This window comes from Nansenia antarctica (genome assembly GCF_963989245.1).
Source record: "Nansenia antarctica genome assembly, chromosome: 2".
NCBI lineage: Eukaryota > Metazoa > Chordata > Actinopteri > Argentiniformes > Microstomatidae > Nansenia > Nansenia antarctica.
This window is the reverse complement of record NC_137675.1, coordinates 58821323-58835924: the sequence shown is the minus strand read 5'-3', so window position 1 is coordinate 58835924 and position 14602 is coordinate 58821323. Positions and strand designations below refer to the sequence as shown.

Genomic DNA, 14602 nt, shown 5'->3' with positions numbered 1-14602 from the left:
TTAAACAGCACAGAAGTTGGAGAAGTTAGAAATGGCTCTCAACTTGTCCTCTACAAACACCTCCTGCCCACTCTCAGTGTAAGTCAGTGCCCTCCAGTTAATCACATTGCCTGGGCTGTAGTTTACATCAGCTGTGAAGTGCTGAATCTCACAAGGAGACAGGACATGGTTCCACACATTCACATCACTGATCAGCCCAACAAATGACTGACTCGTAACAAAGCCCCCCCCATAGGAGTCTTGGTCCTGACCCAGAATGACACTGGGAACACCACCATCAAGCACCCCTGTGTAGCCCGGCGTCTGCGTTGGGCTGGGCTTCCCATTGGTCCACAGCTGACCATCGGTGGAGTTCCAGGTGGCACACACTGAGACCCACACGTTGAGCTCACCTGGCACCCCCTTAAACTTGAGTGCCTTATGCCTGACGTGCAGTTCCAGTCTTCCAGTTACCCTCTTGAACAGCAGCAGGTCGTTGTCGTCTTTTCGGGAGGCCATGGAGAACAGAGTATAGTGTCGCCGCAGGTCTGTGAAATACCTTCAGGAAGAGGTTCATAAATATAGAGTTAGAACAAGAAATATTCAATATCACTATGGATTCAACATGCAGACACAACGTCAAGGTGTTTTGAGTTGTCTAAAGTTGACGACAGAAGTATTGAACACCATATTACCTGAGACATATGGTCGCAGAGCCAAGGATCTCTCCTATTGGTGTCAGCTTCACGTGCGCAGTGTTGGTCTCTCGTGTAAATGTAAACATTTTACCTGTGAGGTCTGGTCAGACAAAGAGGATTCAGTCCATCAAATCAAAACAAACCCTTCAAAGCACATTTGGAATTGTAATGTTAGTACTGTCTGAAGAGATTTCCATTGCATACACAAATGTAAATGGTATGGACTTCCAGGTATGTGTGTAGTGCCATATGATTCATGAATACTGATCGTATGTCAAATGAGCATTCATGTTCAAAGTAAATCAACGGGATGTTCAGATGTCTCACCTTGAGGCTCGGCCCAGCACATGGTGAACATGACCAGCACCACAAAGAGTCTCTCCATCTGTTCACAATACATCAACAGCAATGTTTACAACAAATATGACATTAGGGTTTCAGTGTACATGCAAGTATACACTTTAAATGGGTTTGTATTCTCCTTGAATGCATTCTCTTCAATTGCAAGTGTGTCATTAATGGACAAAATGTCTTTCACCGTATGTCATGCTAGAGAACCTACCTTGTCAGTTCTACTAAACGGCAGATGTACTGTAGCTTAATTGATCCAGAAGATGTCTAGTTTAGTTCCTAAGATGTCTGGTCTCTCCTGTCCTTTTTATTGTGATCAGTGGAATAGAGAAGTGGCTCCTCCTTATCTGTGAGTCCCTAGGAGGAGGCCCAGGTGTGGCATGTGGGGCTAACGAGCCTGCAGTTCTCTTCTCTGGGCCATCCGCCTGATAGGGGAATGCGGGGCAGCTGTGCATGGTTATCAATACACCCGCTACTCTGTGGGTCACTACAATATGTAATGAACTGGATATTTGTTTTGTTACATTTGATGTTTATTTATTTAGTATATTTTTGTTGTTGTTGTTGTTGTTGTTGGGACTGGTTTCGGGTCCCTTATGGGCCCCATGTTATGGGGTGGAGTGTGATGGTCTATACGGGCTGTTGGTTGTGGGTCTGCTTGAGGCCCTGTCCACACCTATACGTTTTTTTGATAAACGTGGATTTTTATATTCGTTTTGGGGGGGTTCGTCCAGACGCAAACGAGTTTTTGCCCTCTGAAAACGAAGATGTTTAAAAGCGCCTGCCAGAGTGAAGATGTTTAAAAACGCTGTATATTCGCCGTATATTTTTGACGTGTGGACGAGATAGACGGTGCTTTTTGTATTCGTCACGTCATCATGCGCGTAGATTTCTATGATCATGCGCACTGCAGCTGTTTGCTGTTCCCTCCTACGTCATATCCTGTTATTACAACAGGCAACGGTGTTCGAGGCTACACAAGCGAGGAAAATGGATGTGAACAAAGTGCTTCTAGTTCTTTCACTGTTAACTGGACTTTTAACCTGTTTACAGATAAATGCACAGTTAATGATCGAGCACATTGAGAGACAGAGGCGTCTGATTGGCCAGCGGGGCTATGGGGATAATAGTATATCGCCGACTACTGGTGTGGAATGCTCAATGACAGCGTTTATATTGCGTTCATGCGTATGCATGTGGACACAGACATTGTTTATAAACATGCTGGTGCGTCATATTTTTATATGCGAAAAACGTTTATCAAAAAAACGTATAGGTGTGGACATAGCCTTATGTTGCAGGAGAAGCAGACTCAGGCCTTGTCCACACTAATACGTTTTTTGATAAACAAGTTTTTGCCCCCTGAATTCGAACATTTAAAAAAACTCCGGCCAGAGTGAAGTTTTTTTTAAAACGCTGTATATTCGCTGTATATTTTTGATGTGTGGACGAGATAGACAGTTGTCTTTGTGTTCGTCACGTAATTATGCGCGTAGATTTCTATGATCATGCGCACTGCAGCTGTTTCATCCAACGTCATATCCTGGCACCAGTAACTACTTTGTTTAAAACAGGCAACGGTGGTCGAGGCTACACAAGCAAGGAAAATGGATGTGTACAAAGTGCTTCTAGTTCCTTCACTGTCAACTGGACTTTTAACCTGTTTACAGATGTACAAACATGTTTGTTTCTATGGTTAAGAGGTTTATCATGTGCTGAAAGAATCCAGTTTGTTATGCCGTTATAGGTGTAAGAGAGAAACTTTGACTCCAGGGCAGACAGACAGGTAGAGAGTAACTTTGACTCCAGGGGGCCATTCCACTAAAGGCGGATCAGTATAGCGGCGATATAAATAAATGCGGCGCTCAGGCAACTCGAGATTGGAATTCAAGCCTCAGGTGATTCCTCGAACGAGGATCAGCCTTGCGTGATGAGTGTTCACAGAAGACAGGCTTACAAATCTTCGATATCGGCGCGTGCACGCAGACATAAAGAGCCCAGAAGAGTCGATCTGTCGAAATGAAGATACTCCACTCTGCAGGCGTACTACATTTGCGCAGCATTCCCGAATTATTGATCTTTATGAAGACGGAAAAATAAGATGTAAAATAGTGCAATACTGCCGCAATTAACAAGGCGAGGGAAATGGTTTGGCAAGAAATTGCTGACCGATTAAATGCGTAGGTCATACTAGCCCCAGTTATTGTTATATGTTCATATTTTAATAAATGAATATTACTACTGTGGTGATATCAGCAGCAGGCTACAAACCGTCATATCGCCACAATGGCCTAGTGGTATCGACGGCTGCCACAGGATTTATTCATAATTTTTAGACGTGGTTCGAATCCCTCTTCCGACACACTTTTTACTGCAATTTCGTTGTCTGAATCTAATCTAAAATCTCATCTAAAAAAGTATGTAGGCTATAAAATTATGGTGCAGGCTAATTTACAAGAACTGACACGATTACAATGGTGTTTGAAGCCTTTGCATGAAATCTTCGGTTAAATGTAAAAAAGAAAAGAAAAAAAGACTTCGAACTCGCAACCTTTGGGACTCCAGCCGGCTGCCTTAACCACTGCGCCAACCAGACCGCTGTGATAACAGCAATGCAATAGACATACCTATTCATTTTATTTTATTTTGTACATTTTTTAATTTATGTATCCATCGATCTATCTATCTATCTATCACACTTTCTAAATATCTAGTTATCTATCACACAATCAAACTATCTATCGATCGATCACACTTTCAAATTATCAAATTATCTATCTATCACACAGTCAACCTATCCATCTATCTATCTCGTGTGAAGTGGGAACTAATATTTCCTAAAAGACACATGAGGAACTGTCGTTCGGGGTTTAGTTTCCGCCTGTGAGCCTTTTTTGACGCGCGTCTTACCATAGCCTGTGTTTTAGCCTGGTCGCGACCAGGCTAATTATATCTGACTCAGAAGGAGCTCAACCAAGCAGCGAATTATTTGAGCCACATTGATGGCACCGAACGCAAGCTAACATTTTCGAGGCTTAGAACTTTATCGAGGCTTAGAACTTTATCGAGCTTCGTGGAATACCCCCCAGGGCAGACAGACAGGTAGAGAGTAACTTTGACTCCAGGGCAGACAGACAGGTAGAGAGTAACTTTGACTCCAGGGCAGACATACAGGTAGAGTTTAACTTTGACTCCAGGGCAGACAGACAGGTATCCGTTCCCTCGATTTAGTAATTTGTTCCCTCGGTTTAGTAATTCGTTAGAGTTAGGGTTAGGCCCTACGAGCCAGAACGATTGCAAGGATTCTAACCCTAACCCTAACGAATTACTAAACCGAGGGAACAGATTTACTAAACCGAGGGAACAGATTCACACATCAAATAATTGTTCTCTACCATGTGACCCCAGGGGGGCTCCGTAACATACATACACAATGCTACCAGAACACACACACACACACACACACACACACACACACACACACACACACACACACACACACCCAGGCCCTGTCTGGAGCTAAACGAACACTCAGTGGTAGAGTTACTATCATTAGAACTTATGAATTACTGTCATATACAATAGTAACACTTAAAGTAAGCCTAGTATCAGTTATTATGAGATTCCTTCAGAATGGACTCCCTGTTTAACTGCATAATAAATAACCAGAATAACTCAGAACTTATAGTCACTATAATAATAATACTACTACTACTACTAATAATAATAATACTAATAATAGTATACTACTAACAACACTACTAATAATGCTGGAAGCAGAATCTACATTGCACAATTGTATTAGTTGCATTACAGGGAGAAAGTTCTATGTCAAGCTTGGAGATCATGTGTCTGAGAAATATGACAGCGATTTCGGAGTCGCACAAGGGAGCTGCCTTGGTCCACTACTATTCTCACTATACATGTTACCACTCGGGGACATCATTAGAGAGCACAACGTATGTTTCCACAGCTATGCCGATGACACGCAACTGTACATTTCTGCTGAACCAAATGATACTTCAGCTATAGACTCCATTACGAACTGTCTTCTAGCAATAAATAAATGGATGAGCAATAACTTCTTGAAGCTAAACGAGGACAAAACTGAAGTCCTACTGATCGGCCCTAAAGCAAAGAGGGATATGCTGCTTAATAATCTAGGGAAACTGACATCATTGATTAAACCTGAGGTCTAGGTGTTATTTTCGACTCAGACCTAAGCTTCAAGTCCCATATTAACAAGGTGACGAAAACATAATTCTTTCACCTTAGAAACATTGCTAAAGTAAGACCACTTATAAACCAAAAAGATGCTGAAAAACTGATTCATGCCTTTGTCTCAAGCCACTTTTTACTGGGCTTCCTAAAAAAACTACTGCAAGACTTCAGCTTATTCAAAACTCTGCAGCTCGACTTCTAACTAGAACCAAGAGGAGAGAACACATTACTCCGGTCCTAGCTACTCTGCACTGGCTGCCAGTAACATGTAGGGTTGATTTTAAGGTCCTCCTCCTTATATACAAAGCCCTTAATGGGCGAGGCCCAAAGTACATTGCTAATTCCCTTGCCAATTATGTGCCCTCAAGAACACTAAGATCATCTATCGCAGGTTTATTAGAGGTTCCCAGCAACAGTCAGAAGAAGATCGGGAGCGCAGCCTTTGCCAACTATGCCCCAAAGCTTTGGAACACATTACCTTTAGAGATCAGGGAAGCCAGCTCACTAAATATTTTTAAAAGAAAGCTAAAAACGCACTTCTTCAATATAGCCTTCAACTAGCTTATCTGCACCTGCCCACTGCTCATTTGCCAGCTATTGCACTTTAAATATTTTACTGTCCTGGATACTAGATTTCAGGGGTAACCAGGCCCGCCGAGATCCATGTTAGGCTTAAGGAAGGGACAGTAGGTCCTGGATACTAGATTTCAGGGGTAACCAGGCCCGCCGAGATCCAAGTTAGGCTTAAGGAAGGGACAGTAGGTCCTGGATACTAGATTTCAGGGGTAACCAGGCCCGCCGAGATCCAAGTTAGGCTTAAGGAAGGGACAGTAGGTCCTGGATACTAGATTTCAGGGGTAACCAGGCCCGCCGAGATCCAAGTTAGGCTTAAGGCCCTGTCCACACCTATACGTTTTTTTGATAAACGTTTTTCGTATATAAAAATATTACCGTCCACACCAGCATGTTTATAAACAATGTCTGTGTCCACATGCATACGCATGAACGCAATATAAACGCTGTCATTGAGCATTCCACACCAGTAGTCGGCGATATAATATTATCCCCATAGCCCCGCTGGCCAATCAGACGCCTCTGTCTCAATGTTCTCGTTCATTAACTGTGCATTTATCTGTGAACAGGTTAAAAGCCCAGTTAACAGTGAAAGAACTAGAAGCACTTTGTTCACATCCATTTTCCTCGCTTGTGTAGCCTCGAACACCGTTGCCTATTGTAAACATAGTAGTTACTGGTGCCAGGATATGACGTTAGAGGGAACAGCAAACAGCTGCAGTGCGCATGATCATAGAAATCTACGTGCATGATGACGTGACGAATACAAAAAGCTCCGTCTATCTCGTCCACACGTCAAAAATATACGGCGAATATACAGCGTTTTTAAACATCTTCACTCTGGCAGGCGTTTTTAAACATCTTCGTTTTCAGGGGGCAAAAACTCGTTTGCGTCTGGACGAACCCCCCAAAACGAATATAAAAATCCACGTTTATCAAAAAAACGTATAGGTGTGGACAGGGCCTAACTTTGACTCCAGGGCAGACAGGTAGAGGGGGGTCTGCTGTCGAGGAGGAGCAGCTGGTCATAGAAGTTCTGAAACCCAGTTAAATCCTGGATTATGTTGTGTGTTTTCCCCAATAAATCTTTGTGTTTTGCTTTTTGAGTCGATTGGTTGTGACTGGACAGCCTTGACTAAGGCGTTTTGTAAAATAAGCTGCAGTAACTTCTGTGCTGCCTAAGTGTAGAAGCTAGTAGAGGCTATCTAACATGCAGTGTGTTCAATATGGGCAAAGCATTGCACTCACTGAATCAGGATTCAGTGGGACTAATAAAAGGTTAACAAATACAGGTCAACAAAACTGTGTGTGCATACAGCCTCTTCTGTACTCCAATAAAGAAAGAACAGTGTACTGCTTAACTACTTTTATTGGCATGTACATCAAGTGACTCAATTTCAGCTAGAATACATTCAACGATTTCTATAGGGGGAAAACTCATGAGGTATTGTCACATTCAGCAATTTGAGAATGATGAAGATTAAACAGCACAGAAGTTGGAGAAGTTAGAAATGGCTCTCAACTTGTCCTCTACAAACACCTCCTGCCCACTCTCAGTGTAAGTCAGTGCCCTCCAGTTAATCACATTGCCTGGGCTGTAGTTTACATCAGCTGTGAAGTGCTGAATCTCACAAGGAGACAGGACATGGTTCCACACATTCACATCACTGATCAGCCCAACAAATGACTGACTCGTAACAAAGCCCCCCCCATAGGAGTCTTGGTCCTGACCCAGAATGACACTGGGAACACCACCATCAAGCACCCCTGTGTAGCCCGGCGTCTGCGTTGGGCTGGGCTTCCCATTGGTCCACAGCTGACCATCGGTGGAGTTCCATGTGGCACACACTGAGACCCACACGTTGAGCTCACCTGGCACCCCCTTAAACTTGAGTGCCTTATGCCTGACGTGCAGTTCCAGTCTTCCAGTTACCCTCTTGAACAGCAGCAGGTCGTTGTCGTCTTTTCGGGAGGCCATGGAGAACAGAGTATAGTGTCGCCGCAGGTCTGTGAAATACCTTCAGGAAGAGGTTCATAAATATAGAGTTAGAACAAGAAATATTCAATATCACTATGGATTCAACATGCAGACACAACGTCAAGGTGTTTTGAGTTGTCTAAAGTTGACGACAGAAGTATTGAACACCATATTACCTGAGACATATGGTCGCAGAGCCAAGGATCTCTCCTATTGGTGTCAGCTTCACGTGCGCAGTGTTGGTCTCTCGTGTAAATGTAAACATTTTACCTGTGAGGTCTGGTCAGACAAAGAGGATTCAGTCCATCAAATCAAAACAAACCCTTCAAAGCACATTTGGAATTGTAATGTTAGTACTGTCTGAAGAGATTTCCATTGCATACACAAATGTAAATGGTATGTACTTCCAGGTATGTGTGTAGTGCCATATGATTCATGAATACTGATCGTATGTCAAATGAGCATTCATGTTCAAAGTAAATCAACGGGATGTTCAGATGTCTCACCTTGAGGCTCGGCCCAGCACATGGTGAACATGACCAGCACCACAAAGAGTCTCTCCATCTGTTCACAATACATCAACAGCAATGTTTACAACAAATATGACATTAGGGTTTCAGTGTACATGCAAGTATACACTTTAAATGGGTTTGTATTCTCCTTGAATGCATTCTCTTCAATTGCAAGTGTGTCATTAATGGACAAAATGTCTTTCACCGTATGTCATGCTAGAGAACCTACCTTGTCAGTTCTACTAAACGGCAGATGTACTGTAGCTTAATTGATCCAGAAGATGTCTAGTTTAGTTCCTAAGATGTCTGGTCTCTCCTGTCCTTTTTATTGTGATCAGTGGAATAGAGAAGTGGCTCCTCCTTATCTGTGAGTCCCTAGGAGGAGGCCCAGGTGTGGCATGTGGGGCTAACGAGCCTGCAGTTCTCTTCTCTGGGCCATCCGCCTGATAGGGGAATGCGGGGCAGCTGTGCATGGTTATCAATACACCCGCTACTCTGTGGGTCACTACAATATGTAATGAACTGGATATTTGTTTTGTTACATTTGATGTTTATTTATTTAGTATATTTTTGTTGTTGTTGTTGTTGTTGTTGTTGTTGGGACTGGTTTCGGGTCCCTTATGGGCCCCATGTTATGGGGTGGAGTGTGATGGTCTATACGGGCTGTTGGTTGTGGGTCTGCTTGAGGCCCTGTCCACACCTATACGTTTTTTTGATAAACGTGGATTTTTATATTCGTTTTGGGGGGGTTCGTCCAGACGCAAACGAGTTTTTGCCCTCTGAAAACGAAGATGTTTAAAAGCGCCTGCCAGAGTGAAGATGTTTAAAAACGCTGTATATTCGCCGTATATTTTTGACGTGTGGACGAGATAGACGGTGCTTTTTGTATTCGTCACGTCATCATGCGCGTAGATTTCTATGATCATGCGCACTGCAGCTGTTTGCTGTTCCCTCCTACGTCATATCCTGTTATTACAACAGGCAACGGTGTTCGAGGCTACACAAGCGAGGAAAATGGATGTGAACAAAGTGCTTCTAGTTCTTTCACTGTTAACTGGACTTTTAACCTGTTTACAGATAAATGCACAGTTAATGATCGAGCACATTGAGAGACAGAGGCGTCTGATTGGCCAGCGGGGCTATGGGGATAATAGTATATCGCCGACTACTGGTGTGGAATGCTCAATGACAGCGTTTATATTGCGTTCATGCGTATGCATGTGGACACAGACATTGTTTATAAACATGCTGGTGCGTCATATTTTTATATGCGAAAAACGTTTATCAAAAAAACGTATAGGTGTGGACATAGCCTTATGTTGCAGGAGAAGCAGACTCAGGCCTTGTCCACACTAATACGTTTTTTGATAAACAAGTTTTTGCCCCCTGAATTCGAACATTTAAAAAAACTCCGGCCAGAGTGAAGTTTTTTTTAAAACGCTGTATATTCGCTGTATATTTTTGATGTGTGGACGAGATAGACAGTTGTCTTTGTGTTCGTCACGTAATTATGCGCGTAGATTTCTATGATCATGCGCACTGCAGCTGTTTCATCCAACGTCATATCCTGGCACCAGTAACTACTTTGTTTAAAACAGGCAACGGTGGTCGAGGCTACACAAGCAAGGAAAATGGATGTGTACAAAGTGCTTCTAGTTCCTTCACTGTCAACTGGACTTTTAACCTGTTTACAGATGTACAAACATGTTTGTTTCTATGGTTAAGAGGTTTATCATGTGCTGAAAGAATCCAGTTTGTTATGCCGTTATAGGTGTAAGAGAGAAACTTTGACTCCAGGGCAGACAGACAGGTAGAGAGTAACTTTGACTCCAGGGGGCCATTCCACTAAAGGCGGATCAGTATAGCGGCGATATAAATAAATGCGGCGCTCAGGCAACTCGAGATTGGAATTCAAGCCTCAGGTGATTCCTCGAACGAGGATCAGCCTTGCGTGATGAGTGTTCACAGAAGACAGGCTTACAAATCTTCGATATCGGCGCGTGCACGCAGACATAAAGAGCCCAGAAGAGTCGATCTGTCGAAATGAAGATACTCCACTCTGCAGGCGTACTACATTTGCGCAGCATTCCCGAATTATTGATCTTTATGAAGACGGAAAAATAAGATGTAAAATAGTGCAATACTGCCGCAATTAACAAGGCGAGGGAAATGGTTTGGCAAGAAATTGCTGACCGATTAAATGCGTAGGTCATACTAGCCCCAGTTATTGTTATATGTTCATATTTTAATAAATGAATATTACTACTGTGGTGATATCAGCAGCAGGCTACAAACCGTCATATCGCCACAATGGCCTAGTGGTATCGACGGCTGCCACAGGATTTATTCATAATTTTTAGACGTGGTTCGAATCCCTCTTCCGACACACTTTTTACTGCAATTTCGTTGTCTGAATCTAATCTAAAATCTCATCTAAAAAAGTATGTAGGCTATAAAATTATGGTGCAGGCTAATTTACAAGAACTGACACGATTACAATGGTGTTTGAAGCCTTTGCATGAAATCTTCGGTTAAATGTAAAAAAGAAAAGAAAAAAAGACTTCGAACTCGCAACCTTTGGGACTCCAGCCGGCTGCCTTAACCACTGCGCCAACCAGACCGCTGTGATAACAGCAATGCAATAGACATACCTATTCATTTTATTTTATTTTGTACATTTTTTAATTTATGTATCCATCGATCTATCTATCTATCTATCACACTTTCTAAATATCTAGTTATCTATCACACAATCAAACTATCTATCGATCGATCACACTTTCAAATTATCAAATTATCTATCTATCACACAGTCAACCTATCCATCTATCTATCTCGTGTGAAGTGGGAACTAATATTTCCTAAAAGACACATGAGGAACTGTCGTTCGGGGTTTAGTTTCCGCCTGTGAGCCTTTTTTGACGCGCGTCTTACCATAGCCTGTGTTTTAGCCTGGTCGCGACCAGGCTAATTATATCTGACTCAGAAGGAGCTCAACCAAGCAGCGAATTATTTGAGCCACATTGATGGCACCGAACGCAAGCTAACATTTTCGAGGCTTAGAACTTTATCGAGGCTTAGAACTTTATCGAGCTTCGTGGAATACCCCCCAGGGCAGACAGACAGGTAGAGAGTAACTTTGACTCCAGGGCAGACAGACAGGTAGAGAGTAACTTTGACTCCAGGGCAGACATACAGGTAGAGTTTAACTTTGACTCCAGGGCAGACAGACAGGTATCCGTTCCCTCGATTTAGTAATTTGTTCCCTCGGTTTAGTAATTCGTTAGAGTTAGGGTTAGGCCCTACGAGCCAGAACGATTGCAAGGATTCTAACCCTAACCCTAACGAATTACTAAACCGAGGGAACAGATTTACTAAACCGAGGGAACAGATTCACACATCAAATAATTGTTCTCTACCATGTGACCCCAGGGGGGCTCCGTAACATACATACACAATGCTACCAGAACACACACACACACACACACACACACACACACACACACACACACACACACCCAGGCCCTGTCTGGAGCTAAACGAACACTCAGTGGTAGAGTTACTATCATTAGAACTTATGAATTACTGTCATATACAATAGTAACACTTAAAGTAAGCCTAGTATCAGTTATTATGAGATTCCTTCAGAATGGACTCCCTGTTTAACTGCATAATAAATAACCAGAATAACTCAGAACTTATAGTCACTATAATAATAATACTACTACTACTACTAATAATAATAATACTAATAATAGTATACTACTAACAACACTACTAATAATGCTGGAAGCAGAATCTACATTGCACAATTGTATTAGTTGCATTACAGGGAGAAAGTTCTATGTCAAGCTTGGAGATCATGTGTCTGAGAAATATGACAGCGATTTCGGAGTCGCACAAGGGAGCTGCCTTGGTCCACTACTATTCTCACTATACATGTTACCACTCGGGGACATCATTAGAGAGCACAACGTATGTTTCCACAGCTATGCCGATGACACGCAACTGTACATTTCTGCTGAACCAAATGATACTTCAGCTATAGACTCCATTACGAACTGTCTTCTAGCAATAAATAAATGGATGAGCAATAACTTCTTGAAGCTAAACGAGGACAAAACTGAAGTCCTACTGATCGGCCCTAAAGCAAAGAGGGATATGCTGCTTAATAATCTAGGGAAACTGACATCATTGATTAAACCTGAGGTCTAGGTGTTATTTTCGACTCAGACCTAAGCTTCAAGTCCCATATTAACAAGGTGACGAAAACATAATTCTTTCACCTTAGAAACATTGCTAAAGTAAGACCACTTATAAACCAAAAAGATGCTGAAAAACTGATTCATGCCTTTGTCTCAAGCCACTTTTTACTGGGCTTCCTAAAAAAACTACTGCAAGACTTCAGCTTATTCAAAACTCTGCAGCTCGACTTCTAACTAGAACCAAGAGGAGAGAACACATTACTCCGGTCCTAGCTACTCTGCACTGGCTGCCAGTAACATGTAGGGTTGATTTTAAGGTCCTCCTCCTTATATACAAAGCCCTTAATGGGCGAGGCCCAAAGTACATTGCTAATTCCCTTGCCAATTATGTGCCCTCAAGAACACTAAGATCATCTATCGCAGGTTTATTAGAGGTTCCCAGCAACAGTCAGAAGAAGATCGGGAGCGCAGCCTTTGCCAACTATGCCCCAAAGCTTTGGAACACATTACCTTTAGAGATCAGGGAAGCCAGCTCACTAAATATTTTTAAAAGAAAGCTAAAAACGCACTTCTTCAATATAGCCTTCAACTAGCTTATCTGCACCTGCCCACTGCTCATTTGCCAGCTATTGCACTTTAAATATTTTACTGTCCTGGATACTAGATTTCAGGGGTAACCAGGCCCGCCGAGATCCATGTTAGGCTTAAGGAAGGGACAGTAGGTCCTGGATACTAGATTTCAGGGGTAACCAGGCCCGCCGAGATCCAAGTTAGGCTTAAGGAAGGGACAGTAGGTCCTGGATACTAGATTTCAGGGGTAACCAGGCCCGCCGAGATCCAAGTTAGGCTTAAGGAAGGGACAGTAGGTCCTGGATACTAGATTTCAGGGGTAACCAGGCCCGCCGAGATCCAAGTTAGGCTTAAGGCCCTGTCCACACCTATACGTTTTTTTGATAAACGTTTTTCGTATATAAAAATATTACCGTCCACACCAGCATGTTTATAAACAATGTCTGTGTCCACATGCATACGCATGAACGCAATATAAACGCTGTCATTGAGCATTCCACACCAGTAGTCGGCGATATAATATTATCCCCATAGCCCCGCTGGCCAATCAGACGCCTCTGTCTCAATGTTCTCGTTCATTAACTGTGCATTTATCTGTGAACAGGTTAAAAGCCCAGTTAACAGTGAAAGAACTAGAAGCACTTTGTTCACATCCATTTTCCTCGCTTGTGTAGCCTCGAACACCGTTGCCTATTGTAAACATAGTAGTTACTGGTGCCAGGATATGACGTTAGAGGGAACAGCAAACAGCTGCAGTGCGCATGATCATAGAAATCTACGTGCATGATGACGTGACGAATACAAAAAGCTCCGTCTATCTCGTCCACACGTCAAAAATATACGGCGAATATACAGCGTTTTTAAACATCTTCACTCTGGCAGGCGTTTTTAAACATCTTCGTTTTCAGGGGGCAAAAACTCGTTTGCGTCTGGACGAACCCCCCAAAACGAATATAAAAATCCACGTTTATCAAAAAAACGTATAGGTGTGGACAGGGCCTAACTTTGACTCCAGGGCAGACAGGTAGAGGGGGGTCTGCTGTCGAGGAGGAGCAGCTGGTCATAGAAGTTCTGAAACCCAGTTAAATCCTGGATTATGTTGTGTGTTTTCCCCAATAAATCTTTGTGTTTTGCTTTTTGAGTCGATTGGTTGTGACTGGACAGCCTTGACTAAGGCGTTTTGTAAAATAAGCTGCAGTAACTTCTGTGCTGCCTAAGTGTAGAAGCTAGTAGAGGCTATCTAACATGCAGTGTGTTCAATATGGGCAAAGCATTGCACTCACTGAATCAGGATTCAGTGGGACTAATAAAAGGTTAACAAATACAGGTCAACAAAACTGTGTGTGCATACAGCCTCTTCTGTACTCCAATAAAGAAAGAACAGTGTACTGCTTAACTACTTTTATTGGCATGTACATCAAGTGACTCAATTTCAGCTAGAATACATTCAACGATTTCTATAGGGGGAAAACTCATGAGGTATTGTCACATTCAGCAATTTGAGAATGATGAAGA

General features: G+C 42.7%; 2 protein-coding genes across 2 annotated transcripts; both read right to left on the bottom strand.

Moving 5' to 3' along the window:
* On the bottom strand, positions 1 to 1062 carry LOC308150330 (mucosal pentraxin-like; the record flags this gene model as incomplete). Its single annotated transcript, XM_080523174.1, has 3 exons — positions 1 to 538; positions 675 to 777; positions 1005 to 1062. 3 exons carry the CDS (start codon positions 1060 to 1062, stop codon positions 1 to 3), a joined length of 699 nt encoding a protein of 232 aa, XP_080379300.1.
* Positions 1063 to 7302: 6240 nt separating this feature from the next.
* LOC308150329 (mucosal pentraxin-like) lies at positions 7303 to 8364 on the bottom strand (the record flags this gene model as incomplete). The annotated part of the gene is made up of 3 exons (XM_080523173.1): positions 7303 to 7840; positions 7977 to 8079; positions 8307 to 8364. The coding sequence occupies 3 exons, from the start codon at positions 8362 to 8364 to the stop codon at positions 7303 to 7305; spliced, it is 699 nt and encodes a 232-aa protein (XP_080379299.1).
* Between the last annotated feature and the right edge of the window lie 6238 nt (positions 8365 to 14602).